The sequence below is a fragment of the Acytostelium subglobosum genome (genome assembly GCF_000787575.1).
Source record: "Acytostelium subglobosum LB1 DNA, scaffold: scaffold3, whole genome shotgun sequence".
Classification (NCBI taxonomy): domain Eukaryota; phylum Evosea; class Eumycetozoa; order Acytosteliales; family Acytosteliaceae; genus Acytostelium; species Acytostelium subglobosum.
In genome coordinates, this window is record NW_012236529.1 from 932,083 (window position 1) to 951,766 (window position 19,684).

At 43.2% G+C, this 19,684-nt stretch overlaps 10 protein-coding genes across 10 annotated transcripts; 3 read left to right on the plus strand and 7 right to left on the minus strand.

The window, feature by feature from the left end:
- Positions 1–1,235: 1,235 nt before the first annotated feature.
- SAMD00019534_018610 (hypothetical protein) lies at positions 1,236–2,697 on the minus strand (the record flags this gene model as incomplete). Its single annotated transcript, XM_012902452.1, has 3 exons — positions 1,236–1,355; positions 1,424–1,573; positions 1,654–2,697. Coding segments are annotated over 3 exons (1,314 nt in total), but the record flags the coding sequence as incomplete, so codon positions are not given.
- Positions 2,698–3,034: 337 nt separating this feature from the next.
- SAMD00019534_018620 (hypothetical protein) lies at positions 3,035–3,604 on the minus strand (the record flags this gene model as incomplete). The annotated part of the gene is made up of 1 exon (XM_012902453.1): positions 3,035–3,604. The coding sequence occupies one exon, from the start codon at positions 3,602–3,604 to the stop codon at positions 3,035–3,037; it is 570 nt and encodes a 189-aa protein (XP_012757907.1).
- Positions 3,605–4,498: 894 nt separating this feature from the next.
- Positions 4,499–5,931, plus strand: SAMD00019534_018630 (hypothetical protein; the record flags this gene model as incomplete). The annotated part of the gene is made up of 5 exons (XM_012902454.1): positions 4,499–4,652; positions 4,724–4,876; positions 4,967–5,055; positions 5,135–5,629; positions 5,701–5,931. 5 exons carry the CDS (start codon positions 4,499–4,501, stop codon positions 5,929–5,931), a joined length of 1,122 nt encoding a protein of 373 aa, XP_012757908.1.
- Positions 5,932–6,266: 335 nt separating this feature from the next.
- Positions 6,267–7,589, minus strand: SAMD00019534_018640 (hypothetical protein; the record flags this gene model as incomplete). Its single annotated transcript, XM_012902455.1, has 1 exon — positions 6,267–7,589. The coding sequence occupies one exon, from the start codon at positions 7,587–7,589 to the stop codon at positions 6,267–6,269; it is 1,323 nt and encodes a 440-aa protein (XP_012757909.1).
- Positions 7,590–8,137: 548 nt separating this feature from the next.
- Positions 8,138–11,117, plus strand: SAMD00019534_018650 (hypothetical protein; the record flags this gene model as incomplete). The annotated part of the gene is made up of 4 exons (XM_012902456.1): positions 8,138–8,458; positions 8,526–8,898; positions 9,006–10,841; positions 10,912–11,117. The coding sequence occupies 4 exons, from the start codon at positions 8,138–8,140 to the stop codon at positions 11,115–11,117; spliced, it is 2,736 nt and encodes a 911-aa protein (XP_012757910.1).
- Positions 11,118–11,213: 96 nt separating this feature from the next.
- Positions 11,214–13,431, minus strand: SAMD00019534_018660 (hypothetical protein; the record flags this gene model as incomplete). The annotated part of the gene is made up of 3 exons (XM_012902457.1): positions 11,214–12,186; positions 12,245–13,043; positions 13,131–13,431. The coding sequence occupies 3 exons, from the start codon at positions 13,429–13,431 to the stop codon at positions 11,214–11,216; spliced, it is 2,073 nt and encodes a 690-aa protein (XP_012757911.1).
- Positions 13,432–14,163: 732 nt separating this feature from the next.
- SAMD00019534_018670 (hypothetical protein) lies at positions 14,164–15,096 on the plus strand (the record flags this gene model as incomplete). The annotated part of the gene is made up of 1 exon (XM_012902458.1): positions 14,164–15,096. The coding sequence occupies one exon, from the start codon at positions 14,164–14,166 to the stop codon at positions 15,094–15,096; it is 933 nt and encodes a 310-aa protein (XP_012757912.1).
- A 48-nt stretch (positions 15,097–15,144) lies between these two features.
- On the minus strand, positions 15,145–17,080 carry SAMD00019534_018680 (hypothetical protein; the record flags this gene model as incomplete). Its single annotated transcript, XM_012902459.1, has 2 exons — positions 15,145–16,782; positions 16,856–17,080. Coding segments are annotated over 2 exons (1,863 nt in total), but the record flags the coding sequence as incomplete, so codon positions are not given.
- Positions 17,081–17,605: 525 nt separating this feature from the next.
- SAMD00019534_018690 (hypothetical protein) lies at positions 17,606–18,061 on the minus strand (the record flags this gene model as incomplete). The annotated part of the gene is made up of 1 exon (XM_012902460.1): positions 17,606–18,061. One exon carries the CDS (start codon positions 18,059–18,061, stop codon positions 17,606–17,608), a length of 456 nt encoding a protein of 151 aa, XP_012757914.1.
- Positions 18,062–18,425: 364 nt separating this feature from the next.
- On the minus strand, positions 18,426–18,977 carry SAMD00019534_018700 (hypothetical protein; the record flags this gene model as incomplete). Its single annotated transcript, XM_012902461.1, has 3 exons — positions 18,426–18,538; positions 18,609–18,715; positions 18,820–18,977. The coding sequence occupies 3 exons, from the start codon at positions 18,975–18,977 to the stop codon at positions 18,426–18,428; spliced, it is 378 nt and encodes a 125-aa protein (XP_012757915.1).
- Positions 18,978–19,684: the final 707 nt, after the last annotated feature.

Below are 19,684 nucleotides of genomic sequence, written 5' to 3' on the forward strand. Positions count from 1 at the left end.
CAATATTTATATATATACTCAAAACATCTTGTGATTTGAACAATGGACTGTTTTGGAATCTATTGGCTCCCTCTGTCTTTACCTTCTTGATTGGTGTCTTAATCTCTGGTATAGAAGGTACCTCTTGTTGTTCTCCAGCTACCCCTTCTTGTTGTCCAAGTTGTCCATGTTGTTCATGTCGTTCATGTTGTTCATGTAGTTCATGTTGTTCATTATCATTATTTAATGACTCTGGTTCATCATCATAATATAAAAGTTGTTGAGTATTTTTTAACTTTGTTGGTGTATTGTGTGGAGTTGAAGTTGCACTATCACAACTACTTCCACTACTGCTACTACTATTGCTACCAATCTCATCAATATTATTATTATTACTATTGTTGTTATTGTTGTTTACTATGTTCATCATAAGATCTAATATTGACTTTGTACGTTGTGAACATCTTTGTATACATGTTACCATTCCTACTATACCGGTGAACATCAACTTTTGTCCACATAAAGGACAATTCAGTCTTGACATCACTTTAAATATATGTTTATCCTGTTCTGTCATCTTTAATACCTCTTCCCTAATATTAGAAGGGTATTGATATAACCAATTGTAGTTATCATCATAACTTTGAAATATAATATTATGTTGAGGTGGAGGTGGAGGTGGATATTGATATTGATAATAGTTGTAATATTGTTGAGGAGGTAGTGTATAGTGTTGTATCTGGCTAGCACTATCATCAACTGTACCATATGATGATGTATTAGTAGACGGTGTCTGAGAGGATCTTACTGATCCAGAGTCATAGTAATATTCCATATTTATAATAATTGATTAATTGATTAATTGATTAATTGATTAATTGATTGCTTGATTGATAGAATGAAAGGTTGATTGATCAGTCCTACTTAAATAGTGAACTGAATGAACCAAGGTTGACCTTTACTCTTCACTCTAGATCTCCAAAGTCTTTATTAGATCCCAAAGGATAGGGATGGAATCTAAAGACAATATAATAATTTTAAATATAATTAATAATTAATTAATTGAATTTCAATTCCTTTCCATTTATATTCATTGGTATTTTAAAATGCGATGGTTGTTGATGTTGCATTATAAATGTAGAAGTGAAGGAAGAGGATTAGGAGGAGGAGGTAGGTTGAGGTTCGGTACTGCTGGACGGTGATGGATTGTTTGATTGATTGTTTGGTTGATGTTTTGGTTGATGTTGTCTGTTCTAGCGCTTCTTTGTAGTTGGGAGCGACACACGTGATCTGGTGTTGAATGTTGAGGGCACTTTACTGTTCACGCGGTCGGTAATTATATCAAAGCAGAGCACTGCCCTATCCGATATCTCATACTTAATTGATTGGATGGATTACATTAGATACAGCACTCAAACAAATCAATAAATTACGTAATACATACATTCTCAATGGAGTGGGATGGTTCCAAAACATTGCCATTGTATGTCAATCTAATGCTATCTGGATTCTCATCCATCTCATCGGCGACCTTACTGATCAGTTTGCGTATCAGCGTCCTGCGGTCAACTTTAACCGTGAACTTGGTGTCACTCTAGAGGGGGTGAGAGAGAGGAGAGGCAGGTCAGTGGACCATCCATGGATGTGTGATACAATATATAACAAACAACTTACAGGCTCATTGATTACGTGTACGATCAAAGGGTTTGTGGTTAGTTGATCAACGGGCTTGCGCTTTTGTGGAAGAGACACTGAATCCTGTCCACGAGGAGCGGTCTTATTGGCCCATGCCTTGGGCTTCTCAATTACATCGTTCTCCTCGCCCTCGTCCTCACCACCAGACGAGTCTGAGCGGTCTGCCATTGCCTCTGCCGATCCAACACCGCCCATTGGTGGCGACATGTTTGCGTTTGCACTGAACGGTGTCGATGTAGATGAGGCCGGTTGCTGTTGTTGTTGCTGTAGTTGCTGTTGTTGTTGCTGTGGAGTATTGTTGATGAGATAATCATCGTTGGACAAACGAAGTATCTGCTCCATGATTGATTTGGCGCGTCTGCCACATCTCTCCATGCAGTTGGCCACACCAAACAGTCCGGTGAACAGCACCCTTGTGCCACACAGTGGACATTGATTGCCAGAGATCACAATACGATTGAATATGCTCCTGTCTTGCTGGGGAAGGCGGAACAACATATCTCTGATTGGTTGAGGGAATGTGTTCAAATATTCATCCTGTGGATCAATCTGTTGTTGTTGTTGTTGTTGTTGTTTAGACTGTTGTTGCTTTTGTTGAGGAGGAGGAGGTGGTGATGTCTTTGGGGACTGTCTAATCACTTGAGGTGATTGTAATGTTGGTTGTGATTGTTGTGGCTGTTGATGTTGCTGCTGCTGCTCATGCTCCTCATGTTGTTGTTGCTGCTGCTGTCTCTGGGATTGCGATGGTGTAAGAGGCTGTGATGATGACTCATGCTGTTGCTGTTGTCGGGTTGGTGAGGAGATGTCTGCACCCACAGCAGTGTTTGTTGTAGTTGTCGATGTTGTTGATGTTGATGTCAACGTCACACCATTAGCAATATTAACATATTGTGTTGTGCCATTGCTATTGGCATTATTATTGTTGTTATTGATGTTGTCAGAGTCCACTACCATTGTATCCTCTGGAATACCTCCAATACTATCATTGCCATCCACATCTACATGTACCATATCTTGATTCATGTCTTTGCTTATCTTGAACTTTCAAACAATCTAACAACAAATTTATAACTGCAGTCTGTACTAATATGACTTTGATCGTTGATCAATGAATACAGAACATGAAGTTATCATTTTGAAGTCAACACAGCGTCTCATTCATTTTTTGGATATTTCTATCTTAAAAATCGCCCCCTCATTCTTCCAAAAATGGTCATTAGATTTTATGATTGATGATCACTCTATGGTGAATTGTAATTAATAGTTTATTATTATTATTGTAGTCATACAACACTCACCCATTGTGAGGTGGACATGATGATGGAGGGTATAACTCCGTTAAACTTAGGGCTGGATGGACTTAGTTGATCTGGAATCCGGCAAAGGTGCAGAGTGGGGATGAAGCACAATTCAACTTGACTTGACCAGAGGCTGCCCAGTTGTCAATGCACACAGCGATGGTGTCACCAACGTTGAAGAATCCGGTGTATGATGCTTTGAGGTTGTAGTTTGGTGGGAATGCGAGGTTGAAGCCACTGCCCAACCAGGTCGAGCCACCTTGAGTTAGAGTGCGTCCAAGGACTGAACCTCCGGCACAGTAAGCATTGCATCCAGATCCGGCGGCACAGTTGACGATACGGATGTCGACATTTTGGTTCGGTGCGGTGGCCGAGGCAACGTTGATCAGGACATTGGCATCAAAGTGGTAGATACCGGCAACAGGGATTGTGTAGCCACCGTTGGCGCCAAAGTTACCCAAGTTGAATCCATTGCCTCCGGTGGACCATCCACCAACAGTGCTAAGTGACTGAGCACCATTAACAAGTGACAAGGCTGGAGAGTTGATCAGGTTGGCAGAGAATCCATTGGTGGCGGCAAGGGTCTGGGCACAGAGCAGAGCGGCAATTGTAAGGAGAAGGAAGAATTTCATTTCTAATTATTATTGAATTGAATGGAATGATGTTGATTATTATTATTATTATTATAGTTGTTGTTGTATTGGATAATATTTGATTTGATTTGATGATAAATTAATGATTGATTTCTTGACCTTTAAATATGTTTGTTTCCAAGCTTGATCAAGTATGTTTGGAAGGATATTTAGACTCATGTTCAGTATAAGTTCCAGGCAACTACAAGTATTTGACTATCCAGAACTGATGTATAAGTTTGATTGAATCTGTGTCATATGCAAAGGTATCATTTTCTCTATTTTTCACACAATCCAATCAAAATCTCAAAAAAAAACGATCTTCTTACTTTGAACTCTTAAACACAAGAGTGTCGATTCGTTCAATACCTTGGGCCCTTTGTATGTTGGCTTCCAACTCGATGATCATTTCTTGTCTTCCTTGCTTTGATAAAGTATGATCTAGATTGGTCAAGTTTGAAGGTTATTGATATATTCATTGATCATACCAAGTGAAGAGGGCTATGAATACTTCAACAACATACCTATACCCTGGAGCCAAGACAGTTTATCAATCATACCTCACTTAACTTATTCATGATCACCTTTAGTATTGTTGACAGACAAATCACAAGTATACATGTGTATCAAAATTGGTGCCTGACCAACATATATGACAGTCTACTTTTGAACCGCTCGGGTGATCATGTTTATGTCATGGTTCTTGATCATGATGCCACAGTGGCATTATAAATTAATAAATAAAAATCTAAATAATCGTCATCTTCACAACAATTCAATTCAATTCCTTGTTGACACGACCCATCTCAAAGAAGACATAGTAATAAACATTAACATAACCTATCTATCTATCTATCAAACAAATACTATATATATATATATATCTATCTATTTATGTCATCAAATACTCTGTCGCCTGTGATGCTGGCATCACCCAATGCCAAGAATACATCATCCTCATCACTCGCATTAGCATCGAATAATAGCAGTGCCAGTAACACAACCTCATCATTACTAAAGATAAGACCAAGAGAAGTAGTCTATCATCGTATGTCGTCTTGTTCATTCATTCATTCAATCAATCAATCATACTAATTCTTAACATACAACTCAATATAGCACCATTTCAAGGATACAAGTCATTCGAGCTGAAGTTGCACAATCAGAGCGAGCACATCTTGGCCTACAAGGTCAAGACCACCGCTCCAATCAGATATTGCGTTAGACCAAACACTGGTATCATTCCACCTGGTGAGAACATTGATATTCAAAGTATGTCACGTAGATGCTTGAATGCTTGATACTCAGAGTCATCTAACATTCGCGACACTACTACTCTAGTAATATTAAACTGTACAAAAGACATCCCATCGATATCAATGAAGACCAAGGACAAGTTCCAAATCCAGAGTACAATAGTCAGCGAACTTAATACAGACCCTAAGCTTATCGTATGTGATGATCATCATCTCAACAAACACGTCGTCAGAGTCATCTCACTAACAATCAATCAATCAATCAATCAAACAGTGGAGCACAACACCTCAGACTCAGATTATGAAGCAAAGACTAAAGGCAGTGTTCTCACTGTCTCAGAACGATAGCAGCAGCAACAGCAATAGCGCCATTGGAGGCAATACAGACTCAAGTGTGCACAAGGGTGTGTCGTCGACTACCGGCTCAATGCTGTCGGTTGCTGGCGCCACAGACATTGACTCGGGCGACGAGGATAAACTCTATGATACAGTACATGAGCATCATCAACCAGAGCAATCAGGCCATGTTCCATCATCCACAACCTCATCCTCCAATGTCACACAGCCATCCTCTGCCTCCTCCAACACCTCCTCATCAATCTCTCCCAGACACTCCAACACTCAACCATCATCACAGACCACTGGCCAAGATGAGGACTCTTCATCACAATCATGGTCTGGTCTTCTGAAAAAGAGGAACACTCCATCCGTCCCCAACCCTCCAGTGATCGTGTCTCCAGCGACCTCCTCCACTGATGTATTTAAAGATGTAAGTGATGATGATGACGTCCATTCATTGAACCAACTATACTAACTGACTCTTCATTTCCTGGATCAAAGAAGAAGGCACCAACAATGGACACTACTCCAGCCACAACAATCAACAACAGCAGCAGCGGCAGCACTCAACAACATTCAGTGTCATCATCAAAGAGTGCGCCAACAGTCGACCATCAACATCAACAGCAACAGATTGCTCAAGGACCGATGAACAATCTCAGTCAGACACAGATGATCATTATAGTTATTGCCATTGCACTCATATCATTCCTAATTGGAAAGCTACTCTAATGTCTTAGCAATGATGTTCCGACAACAAGAATAATAACAATCAATCCAACTACTACTTGATACTACTACTCTGAACGAATGAGATGAGAGAGGCATCTTGGAAACATCAATCCTTCATGCTTTTATTTCTACTTGATATACATCCACGTTGACGACTGGCGTGGACTGCTAGCTGTCCAGCACCAGTCAGTGACGGCAGCAGCATCGGCAGCGGCCCTGAATAAAGTTGACTTGATTGATTCTGACTCTGACTCTTAGGCTTCCACGTGTTTGGACCATTCGACATATCAACCAATCAATCAATCTCTCAAACATACACAATTGTAACCACCTCGTTACGACGAAGCTGCGGCTGCTGCTTTGGCGGCTGCGGCTGCCTCCCTCTTGGCCTTGGCTGCGGCATTTGCCCTCTCCTGCGAGGCCTTCTTATTGGCCAGCTTTTCCTTCTTGCTCAAGGGCTTGACGCCAGTCTCCAGGAAGGTGACGATGACCTTTAACAGATCATTCTTCTTGTAGGGCGAGTACAAGATGTCGTGTTTCTTGCAGAACTCATAGAGAGCGTCGATGTTGTAGTTGTCGTGGAGGTCGTGCACGGTCATGCCCTTGACGATCTTGCTGATGGGAGGGTTGACGAACTTGCCATCCTTGTCCTTGTATCCACCCAAGTCGACTGTTGGTCTGTGCACCTCCTCTTCCTCTTCCTCCTCCTCGTCATCAGCCATCTCCTTTCTCTTCTTTGTTGTAGTGGTGGCCTTCTTGACAGGTGCTGCCTTTGTCATCGTCTTTGTTGTGGTTGCCTTGGTCTTTGGCGCGGCGGCAGCGCTGCCATTCTCGGTCTCGCCACCATACTTCTGAACTGGCTTGCTTACTCGCTTGCTGGTCGATGACACAGCGGTGGCCACTGAGTCTCCCTTGGTTGTGACTCTTGCGCGCTTCGTTGTGGTGGTCTCAGCAGCGGCGGCAGGCTTCTTTGTTGCGGGAGCGGGCTTCTTGGTGACCTTGGCGGCAGGCTTTGCCGGAGCCTTGGGGGCAGCCTTGGCAGCTGGCTTGGCTGGTGCCTTCTTCTTGGTGGCGGCAGCAGGCTTCTCTGGCTCTGCCTCCTGCTCCTCGTCATCCTCGTCCAGATTGAACATGACCTTTATCAACCTCTCTGACTGCTCCGCGCGAGTATCTGCCTCCTCGACCTTGAGGTCCTTGCAGTACTCCTCAAACACATCGTCCGAGAGACCGTTGATCAACAGGTTGGCGCCCTGCAGGTAGCACTCCTCCTCTATTCTGTCGATGAGAATGGCGCGCGACATGTCACCGCCTCCCTCATCGTCGTTCTCGAGCGAGAGATGTCCAAACATCTTCTTGATGTTGGCATCGGACATCATCTCCAGTGTTTGTGTCAGACCGTTGCTCTCGAGATGCTTAATCACCTCGTCCTTGCCGGCCACGCCCAGGTCCTTGGCGACGACGCCGTCAAAGCCCTTCATGTCGTCCATCATGAACACGTAGGTGTTGGTGCACACCAATGCCTTGATCAATGTGACCAACTCTGCTCTCTTTGTCTTTGACACATCACGTGTTGCGCCGAATGTCTTTTGAAGTGATGGTGTAGACAGCTTTGAGAAATGCTTCAAAATATTAGTGAGTTGAGCTGATACTGTTGTCATTGTTTGTTTGTTTGTTGTTTCTTCTTCTTCTTAAATATAAATATATATATATGTTTAAAATATATATATATATATATATAATTGAAATATTTATAAATACAAAGATATAGATACTAGTTGTTGTTGTTATTAATAACGGGGAGTAATGTTGTGGAAGTGACCTTGCAAGATGAGCTTTTCAAATTGTTAGTTTCCGTTGAAAGGAGGAGATGAACCGTTGAATAATTGAATGAAATGATTTGTGTGTGAGAGTGGATCTGATCAGACACCCTCCATTTGAACATCAACTCACACTCCAAGTTCAAAAAATATAACGAAGTTCTGTTACAAAAAACGACGTGGGGCTTGGGAACGACCTCCCATCAACCCCAGGGAAGCAGAATTCATTTCGCTCGTCCGCTTTGTCCGGAATTGGTGATTGCTGGTCGATCGATCGTCATTCAAACAATGAATTCACTAATACTAAAGTATTGATCAATCAATACAATCATTGTAAATAAAAAATAATACTAATAATATAGATATTTATATATATATATATAAAAGTGATGAGTAATCATTCATTCAAGTCAATATCTTCAAAAGACGATGATGATAAAGAGGAACAGGTTCATCATGCACGTCTAGAAGAGATTGAAGAATATGATGGTGACATCAATAACAATAATAACAATAATAACAATGATGATAATGAAGTTGGAATCATATTGGAACCGATTAATCGTGATCCTGATAATAGACCTGAACAACTATACTCCCCCGAAGAAGAGATCAAAGATGGTGATGAATTGTTAACCAAACTAACAAAGACAACTTCCAAAGTTGTAAAGTACCTCAACAATGCCATCAAGGAGAGGAACAAGAGATTGGTATATATCCCTTCATCACATTTCCTCTGGAATAATCCCACTCACTCAATCACATAATCCAAAATAGGAGGAGAAGTTTAAAGAGTCAGAGATTGAAGAGACTATTGTGAAGGGATTGGAACATGTACATAGTAAGACTGTTGGTGCAGTGTATGATGTACATAGAGAGCGTCAAGAGAAGATGGAGGAGGAGAAGAGGATCATTTGGGAGCAGGATAAGCAGCATGTTAACAAGTTTGAATGTTTGGACTATATCACTATATATAACAAAGCATATCGTAATGAGATGTACAAGAACTTCAACAAATTGGGTTCAAACTATGAGTGGCTACGATGGATAATGTCCTTCTTCATGGGTGTCATCATCGGTGTGGTCGCATACCTGGCTCACCTCGGCATATCAAACATCTCATACTACAAGTTCAAGTTTGTCAAGGAATGTAAGTGGGGGTCGAGGGCGAGGCTGGAATAGTTCCAGCCCCAATATGATCATCAATCAATCAATCGTACTCACATATTCAATCAATCAATCAATCATACAATCAAGTGCTCGAGTCAGACTATTGGATCGCCTTTTTGGCCTACTTCACATGTAATGTCGCATTGGCATTGCTCGGATCATTTCTAGCGGTATATTATGATCCTTACGCCGCAGGCTCTGGCATTCCAGAGGTCAAAGGATACCTCAATGGCACGAGAATACCTCATGTATTGAGATTCAAGACATTGTGGACCAAGTTGGTATCGATGATATTTGCCGTGTCAGCCAATCTTCAAGTTGGATCAGAGGGTCCAATGATTCACATGGGTGCCATCGTCGGTAATGGCTTCTCCCAAGCACAATCCAAGGTGTTTGGATTCAAGGTACCTCTCCTCCAACAATTCCGCAACGATAAGGATAAGCGTGACTTTGTTACAATGGGCGCTGGCGCAGGTGTCGCCGCTGCATTCAAGGCACCATTGGGAGGCGCACTATTCTCCTTGGAGGAGGTCAGTTCATTCTGGTCGACATCACTCACATGGAGATCATTCTTTGCATGTCTCGTTGCCACCTTCACTGCCAGTGTGCTCAAGGACTTTGGCCTAACACCTGAACCCGCCAAGCTACTTGGCGCAGTGATCGACACCTCAGGCAGGAGATATGAGCTACTTGAACTCATCCCATTCATTATCATTGGTGTGATTGGAGGCTTTGCCGGTGCATTGTTCACATACATCAATGTCAAGGTGGTGGCCATGCGTAGAAAATACATCAACAAGATCAAGTCCCTGCGTGTACTCGAGGTATTCTTTATCATTGGCCTATCATCCATTCTCCAGTTTGTACTTCCCCTGATGTTCCCATGTCAGCCAATCGACTCTTTGATCGTTGATGGCTACAAACTCAACACAACAATCATTGAAGGCGCATCAGAGTCACTCAAGAGATTCACATGCGAAGAGGGATATTACAATCCTCTGGCATCAATCATGTTTGCATCGAATGACCAAGCCATCGACAACTTATTGGTACACAACACAACATTCTACAACTTCACAAATAGTGTTGGAATCGTTGCATTGTTGGTGTTCTTCCTGTTCTACTTCGTATTCGCCGCATACACCGCTGGCTGTGGTATCTCATCTGGCACCTTCGTACCCATGATTGTGATTGGTGCTGCATATGGACGCCTGGTAGGACTCATCATGCACATGGTTGTCAAGAATCACGAGGTCGATCCAGGTGTCTTTGCATTGATGGGTGCGGCAGCATTCATGGCAGGCGTGTCAAGACTGACCATATCACTCTCTGTGATCCTCATCGAGATGACCAGTGAGCAACAGTACATCTTGCAACTGATGGTCACTGTGATGATTGCCAAGTGGGTGTCGGACGCACTCATTCATCCATTGTTTGACCTGTTGATCGATATGAAGTACATCCCATACTTGGAGCCACATGCCAGCAAGGCCATGAAAATCTTGATGTGCAAGCATATTATGGCCAAGAAGCCAGTATACTTACTCGAGAAGGAGACGCTTGGACATATTCTAGAGGTATTGGAGAAGACAACACATAATGGATTCCCAGTGGTCAATAATCATGAAGATAGATGTGTCAAGGGATTGATATTACGATCACAACTATTGATGATACTCGAGGCAATGTCACAAGTATACATCTCAAACAATGAGGAGGTCTACTCACATAGTGATTACACGACCAAGCTCACATGGACGTTGCCTGAGCTCAAAGACTTCAACTTTACCAAAGAGGATCATCCAGCCCAAGTCGACTTGACCAATGTCATGAACCTTACAGTCATCACTGTCAACGAAGAGTTTGCTGTCAGTGCCGCATTCCAACAATTCAGATCAATAGGTCTACGCCATATGCCAGTTGGTATGTTATCCCTACATCCTCACTCAATCATGTCCTTCCACTAACACCAATCCATCAATCAATCAAATAGTCAACTCATATAATAGACTCAAGGGCATTATAACAAAGAAGGACTTGTTGGAGAAGACTTGTGAACAGAAGTATTTGGAACTGTCTCATAAGAAGTTGGATGTGGACAAGTTGATAAGGGATGGTGATGATGACGATGCCTCACAACCACTCAATCATTCAAACAACGCAAGGTTAAGACCCAATTCACAAGTTGCCAATCATTAAAGGGTATTCAATCGTCGACGATTTAAATGATGATGTGATGGATACTTTGATCATAGGATCAGAGGGGAGTTTGTTATCAACAAAGGCATATGAGTTCTAGGAGTAGCCATGTGGCTGGTAAATGTTGTTGGAGGGGCCAATGCCTTCTTGACCAGACCGCGGCTGTCCGGTCATGTCTGCACCTTGGTCAGAATGATAGACAACCATGTCTGGATGTGTTTGTTGTTGAGGGTGAGGTTGACAATCAGCCATACCAACAGCGCCCTGATTGGAATGTGGTTGATAAGGATACGGTGTCGCCTGGTAGTATTGTCCTTGGCCTTGTTGCTGTCTGTCTTGGGGATGGGTCATATGACCTGGAACATGCTGTTGGTATGAGTTGGGGGAGGCATAGTTGAAGGGTGGTGGGAGAATAGGGGAGGATACGCCAGTCCATTGGTTGTTGATGCCTCCACTGTTGCTGTTTGACCATGCCGATGGACTGACTTGGACTCCAAGAGCACCACCTCCTGGAGGGTGGTGTGTGAATGTTGTTGTTGTTTGTAGATTTGGTACCGCTGCCATTGAGTCTACAATTGGAGATGGGAATGTAGTTGATTGTCTTCTCCTCTTCTCTGGGATTGCGTTCTCCTCCAAGAACGCCACTCTCCTGGTCAGCTCCTCAAGTCTTTGATTGGACTCTATCTGAGCAGCCTTCACCGTCTCCAACTCATCCTGAAGCATAGTCATCTGATCGTGTTGATACTTTATCGTCTGGTGACCTTGGCAATGGATACGCTCCCATCTCATCAAGTTTGGATGGTTGGTATCAAACTTGATAAGTTCGAGTGGTCTGCCAACATCAAGGTCTCTCTCACGTTGATAGACAATGTTGAACTGATGCTTAGAGTTGAGGAGTTTAGTTGGCACCAGAGCAACACGGACAACTCCTGCCAACCATTTGGCTGATATGTATGGTTGTTGTCTCACCTCTATATTGTCGGTCGATGGTGTGGTCGAGACAGGGGAGTTAGCATTGCTGTTGTTTCCAAGTGATAACTGACTAGCACTGAGCAAAGGAGATGATTGACTAGATGTAGTGATATGTTAGAACAAAAGTTATATGATTGATATCATGTGTAACATACTCTGTGTTTGAGCTCTCTTGGTACACAGTCTTATCCTTGGTGTCTTTGCAACATTTGAGAATGCACACTGGTGTCGAGGTAGTGCCAGCTACAGTCACCACCGGACTCATTGGAATCCATGGCATGAGTGTCAACTCGATCGCACCGGTCTTGCTCGATGTGATGACCAAGCACTCGTGATTCCTTTCGTTTGAGTCTTGGTTGCTAGGTTTTGCTTTGGTAGCGTTGACCTTGTCCTTGCCCCTCTTCTTGGTCTGAGGCTTCTCAGGATCATTTGCCTTGCTCAACTTGACGTGATCCACATGAAATAGAACCGGTGTCACATCTTCTTGAGGTTTGTTGGCATCAGAACCCCTGATCTGGATCATTCTCAAGATGCTTGGGTCTTCAAATTGCTCTGTCCTTGCTGTGAGGTAGACAAGGATGCGTCCAGTGTCCAACTCTGATGGAAGTCGCAGGCCTCTCGTGGATGGTAGTTCATCCACTCCAAACTTGGCACACAGTTTCATGTAGAGAGGCTCACCTGACATCTTCTTGGCCTTCTCATCCGCAGCTTGGTCAGATGTCTTGTCCTTGCTGGTACCAGCAACTTGTTTAGAGGTGTCTACACTTCCATCCTTCTTCTTTGAACCAGTGACCTTTTGGAGCTTGAATGGTATCAAGAGCAGTCCAGTGACAGGGTCCCTTGCCTTTAGGTACACCTGTTGCTTTTCCACTACATTAACATGAGTCTCTTGGACACATACATTCTCCACACATAGGTATACATTGCGGAAGTTTGGGTCTGTTGTCACAGAGTCTGGTACATGAACGAACAAATAGTTCAAACAATGTAATGCAGATATAGGACTTGGTACATATACAAGTTTAACTTGTGAGTATATACTTTTCTTATCATTATTATTGTTATTGAGGTTATTGTTATTATTTATGTTGATGCTGATGTTGTTGTTGTTGTTGTTGTTTGAGTCAATGATCATTGAGTTGGTGGATGTTGTTGATGTTGTGGATGATGTTGATGTTTGAAGATCACCACTTTCAAGAATTTGTTGTTGTTGTTGTTTGTTCACATTGTTGTTGGGGTTATTGCTTAGAAAGATCTTGTTGAGCAGTGGTTTAGACTCTGTGATGAGGTTGGTTGGGAATTGACAAAGATGGAATGGACCTCGAGGCAATCTCATCAACATTGAATAGAGTGAATCATCTACAAATGTTTCTGCATCTGGTAGAACTGATACTGACACTGACCCTCCACTACCACCTCCATCTTGTTGTTGTGGTTGACCAGGAGGTAATGAAGGTAAAAATATTGATCTATGATAGTCGCACTTCTTAAGTGATTGATAAATCATTACTACTTTAACTAAGTTGTTGTTGTTTAGTATTAGTAAGATTCTATCTCTCTTATTAAATAATGTTAATATATAAATAAAGAAATGAATGAACAGTCATCCTTTGTTTATTGACACACAGACTCACTTGGTGGAGAATCAACCCATCAAATTGAAAACACAAGTGGCAACTCTAACCTGAGTTGTCAAGTTGTCAAACCCAAACTTCAAATCGTACTTCACTCATTTCTGGTTAGATTCCCAACAAAGTATAAGATTGAAAGGAAGATTTTTATTCGATCATCTTGATTTGTAATTGAACTGAATAAATAGTATTTGATGTTGGAACAGAGAGAGAGAGAGAGAGAGAGAATGGAGTCAATACAATCAGAATACATTTTATGTCAACTATTAGATCACATGTATCATGATCTTGATAGGTTATTCTTTGGTCTAACATGTAGACGAATATACAATCTAGTGAGGAAACGATTATATCCAGACATCATCAATAATAATAGTGTTCAAACAACAACAACAACAACAAAACAATCATTACCAACATTACAACAACAACAAACAAAAGAGATGATTGTAAACTCCTCCGTACAGATTGCATTGTTGCAACTTAGACAACTGCCACAATCATTGACCAAGTTGTCTATACTCACTGCGATTGAGGACACCATACCAATACTTCCAGGCTACCTACCAATCTCATTGAGTCAGCTGCACTTTGAACATAATGTCAACTTGTCGACACCTGGCTCGCTGCCCCGATCACTCACATCCCTCACATTTGGACGGAACGATCAAGGTCCACCGGACTCATCAATCAACCCTCTGCCATATATCACACATCTGAAACTTGGCAGTCGATTCCAAGACTACATTCTCCCGGGATCACTACCCCGAACCCTGACCTCGCTCACACTGGGCGAGGACTACAACATGGAATGCATAAAAGGTGCCCTGCCCAGCAGCCTCCTTTCACTTGAGTTTGGAAACTCGTTCAACAAACGTTTGCCCATCGGCTGGCTGCCTAGTTCGCTCACCTCTCTCAAGTTTGGCAGCGAGTTTAATAAACCTCTGCCGAGCGGAACCATCCCGCCATTGGTGCGCGATCTTAGACTTGGCGAGATGTTCGTACAGCGTATACGTACCGTCAACTTTCCAAACATTCTCAATCTACATCTAACATCATTCAACCAACTGCATTACATTGACCGGTGCCCTGACCTTCGATCACTGTCTTTCTCCTGCACATACTATTTTGACCTGCATCCTTTCTATCGACAACTAGAGTCTTACACCTTCTCATACATTCGAGATCCGGTTTCAAATCGTATTGGATTGACCACGGCACTCAAGGCAATAGAGTCGGCACCCTTTGTCCAAACATACATTATCAAACTCAAAGAGTGGACAATCCAATGTCGCAAGCTGGACATGCACTTGGCAATGTGTATAGTCGAGGACCACAACCGTGCGCCCTACATCATTACCATTCATATACAATGATATCATAAATGTATTTATTTATTGATCGATCACATTGTCTCCATCTCATAGAGTCTCCTCGTATTGCTGCGCCAGCCACATGGTCTTGTACTTGCCGTCGAGCTCCAGGAGGTGTTGGTGACTGCCTCGCTCAAGGATCACACCGCCGTGTCCAATGACAATGATCTCATCGGCGTCGACAACGGTGCTCAGACGATGTGCAATCATGACGGTGGTCTTGTTCTTGAAGAAACCGCGCAGTGCACCCATGATGTACTGCTCGGTGGCCGTGTCCAGTGAGCTGGTGGCCTCGTCGTAGAACAGGATTGGCGAGTTCTTGAGGATGGCGCGTGCGATTGATACACGTTGCTTCTCGCCTCCCGACAGCTTGAGTCCACGCTCGCCCACCATGGTTTCGTAGCCCTCGGGCATGTTGAGGATCACGTCGTGGATGTGTGCCAGACGAGCAGCCTCTTCCACCTGCTCCTTTGATGCATTGGGGTTGCCGTACGCGATGTTGTAGTAGATGGTGTCGTTGAACAGCACGGTGTCCTGTGGCACGACCGCGATGCTCTGGCGCAGCGACTCTAGTGTGACGTCCTTGAGGTCCTGGCCATCGATGCGCACCGCACCCGAGCTCGGGTCGTAGAACCTGAACAGGAGTCGCAGGATTGTGGACTTGCCCGAGCCACTGGTGCCGACGATTGCCACACGCTTGCCGCCCTCCACCTCGAACGAAATGTTGTTGAGCACATTCTTGGCATCGTTGTAGCCGAATGTGATGTTGTCGAATGCAATCGAGCCGTTCTTATAGTCGAGTGGCTTGGATGTGGGCTTGTCCTGGATCTTGGGCTCGAGGTTGAGAAGCGAGAACATGTGGTCCATGTCGACGAGCGACTGTTTGATCTCACGGTACACCGTGCCGAGGAAGTTGAGCGGCAGCGACAGCTGGAACAGCAGTCCATTGACCAGCACCATGTCTCCCACTGTGAGCGCGCCCGTCGTGATGCCGTTGGCCGTCATCACCATGATGGCCGTCATCGAGGCCGAGAAGATGAACGCCTGGCCAAAGTTGAGGAAGGCCAGACTGCTGGTGGTCTTTAGCGAGGCTTTGTCATACTCGAGCAGGTATTTGTTGTATCTTTCAATCTCAGCCTTGTCATTGTTGAAGTACTTGACCGTCTCAAAGTTGAGCAGCGAGTCCATCATCTTGTTGGACGCCTCATTGTCCATTGAGTTCATCTGTTTGCGGAACTTTGTGCGCCAGCTTGTGACCTGGAATGTGAACACGGTGTATGCGACCATGGTGCCGAGCGTCAGTGCACTGTATTCCCAGCCCAGCTGCATGGCCATCAATGCCGAGACCAAACCAATCTCAAACACGGTGGGCACGACGTGGAACAGCATCGAGTTGAGCAAGAAGTTGATGGCACGCGAGCCACGATCGATTATCCTGCTGAGTGAGCCTGTTTGGCGCGAGAGATGGAATGACAAATCCAACTGATGCAGTCTCTTGAAAGTGTTGCAGCTGACGTCTCTGATGGCACTGTGTGCCACCTTTGCAAAGATAGCCGACCTCAGCTCCTGGAAGATGTTTGAGCATATCCTAACCGCGCCAAACGTCAACAACATGCCCAAGGGCACAGTCAACATCTCTGGATTGGACAATGAGAAGTAGTTTACAATGTCTTTGAATAAGAAAGGTACCTGTCATGTATGATCGAGTGTGTGAGTGGGGCTGAGGCCTGGAATCATTCCAATCAATCAATCACAAACATACCTGGACAGTGAGGATCTTGGCTCCGAATAGGAGACAGACTGATGCGATGATACGGGCTTTGGAGGAGGGATCATTCTTTGGCCATAGATACTTGGAGATGGTTTTGAGCATGCTGATCGCAGAGTTCTTGGTCTCACTTTGATTGTCCAATGGGTTGGAGCCTGCTGCGCCACCCTTGCTTGGAGGACTGCCAGAGACAGGTGGTGGCACTACCATACTATACATTCTAATTACTCCACATTGATTGCTATTGCGTTGATGATCGTCAACTTGAAACAGACTTGATGATGACTTGTTGTTGTTGAAGATGCTTGTGCGGGATGACCTGAATGCGAATGAAGGCAGTCGATCAGACTGCGATGTAAAGTTCAAGTATTGCTTGGGTATCGATGAAGTATAGTATCTTTGTGTTGTTGTTGTTGTTGTTCTTGTTGATGACGATGTTGAGGCGAGGGCACTCGTGACGCTTGCCACTCCCTTGCGATGTAGCCACATGCTACTGCTACACCTTGTTAAGCCAGTGAGCATTGATGCCATGATACCCTACACACACTACAGTATACAATACATGTAATATATATTATATATAAATATGTAAGACAAACAAACTAACTATCTAACATGCGTGCATTTATGTGATCATTGTTTGATCGATCGAAGCTAGTTCGGGGTTGACGACCGAATGAATGCGTGGGGTTGGAGTCAGTCTCCACAAACCAACATCAACAACAAAGATTGATTGGATTTGGTTCAAAAGAACCTAAAGAATCCAGCAGTGATGTCGTCTATATCTGGCCTCTCCGTTTCCATCTTGCTAATCGATAGGATGGTGGCCACTGGCTCATGATGAACCAAGTTGACTTGTCCATCCACAGTCACCAGAACGCCTTCATCCTGGCTGGCATAAAGGGTCCAAGGGAACAACTCCTTCATATTGACTAGACACCTTGTCCTGTCAGAGTTGGACCTGAATGTGAAGGCAAGGCCAGTGTTTGATCTATCAGTACCATTGTTTGCCTTGAAATGTTCAACGAGAGTGGCCTTTAGTTGTTGTGGTGTACTCCTCTCTGGCTGATCATTGGCAACTCGGACATTAACTCCTAGCTCATTCCAATGAATTGTAACTACTATCTCATCCACCTCCTTCTCCACCTCATCATCATCATCCTCCAACTCTCTCTTTGTCTTCTTGTCGTGATGTGACATGTTGTTATTGTTCCTATAATAGTATGTACTTATATGTATGAATGAATGATTGATTGATTGAATGATTGAATGTATGCAGCAAGCTTCATGTAATACCCACATACAATGATGATGGTGGTAGCTGTCAATCAATCAATCAGTCTGTCAATCAATCTGTACCCGAACTTCAACCAATACTATGGTATTGGGGTTGGGTCTTCGAAGCTCGTCCATTGGTGTCATTCGCTGTAGGAGCTCAATCACTCTGATTGTGAGCAGTCGGCATTGTTGTTAACCTATTATCTGTATTCACTCGCTGTTTAGTTTGTTCGTTCGAATCGTTCGTACGTTCATTAGTTCGCTTTATTATTATTGTTGTTATTATTTAGAATGGGATGTTGACACTGATCCTTCTGCCTTCAGCTCTCTGCAACACCTCTTCCAGTATCTGTTCAGCTGTCTTGCCACGACCCTCTACGAAATGTGTTGTACCATCAGCTAATCGTACAATGTTGTTAGTGTCCTGCCTCTCTCTATCCGTCTATCTTTCAATCTCTCGATCACCTACCCTTCTGTATCTCAACGCCTGAAGTACCACTAATCATCTTCTTCTCTTCAAATGCTACATCGCTATTCCAATATCTGAATGGCTCCAAGAATTGATACTTAAACTGTCTGTAAAGTCGCATTGCATTGATTGATTGAATGCGTGTCAGTCTCTGAGTGTATGCTGTCGCTTGCTTGATCAATGATGACGATGGATGATTGATGATATATACCTTGCACCAGTGACATCCTTGCCATTCTTTGATGTGATGAATGTAACCTTCTCAGTGTTATATAGATAGACCTTCTGTGCACAATAATACTTGTACAGATCCAACCATTGCTTTGGGTGCTTCTCTCCCATTGCAACATAGAACTTCTGCATACTCATGATTGATTGTATAGGATATATATATATATATATAATAGAGTATTGATTGTTTGTTTGATAGATTGATTGACAAAGCAGTCAAGTTGAAAGTGTTATTCGGTCGAATCGACCAATTCATTAGAAAAATTCAAAACCATAATACTTATTTGTCATCAATTTATTTATTTCATCACCTACTGATTATACTATTCTATATAACTACACTTAGAAATATAATACTTTCAAAGATACTCTCCATTACAATGACATCCTGATCAGGACGAGACCTATTTTCAATAGAAAGACCAACTATGAACTTCTTCACAGATCTTGGAGTGCCTCAAAATTCCATCCTAGGTTTCAAACATCCAATCGAAGATAACCCCTACTTTGAACATCCAGTGATCCCGGGTGTGCACCTCCTCCTGTGGCGCCTTCTCCATAAGTGCTACAACTTCCTTTGGGGGTACCAATACTTATTCCAGGAGGTCCTAGAGGTGTCCTCTCACTCAGCCGAATCAAGAAACTATTGATATTGACCTGATTGATCACAGGAACATGATAGAGAAAAATGAAAACTTCAACTTCTATTAATAATAAGATAGAAAATACATACACAAAGTGGACAGTAATTAAAATTCAATATTGATATACTAATATTATAGGAAGGATTGAAATAATTGTGAATAATATTACTTGATTATAGATTGTAGTCTTATAAGTATTTG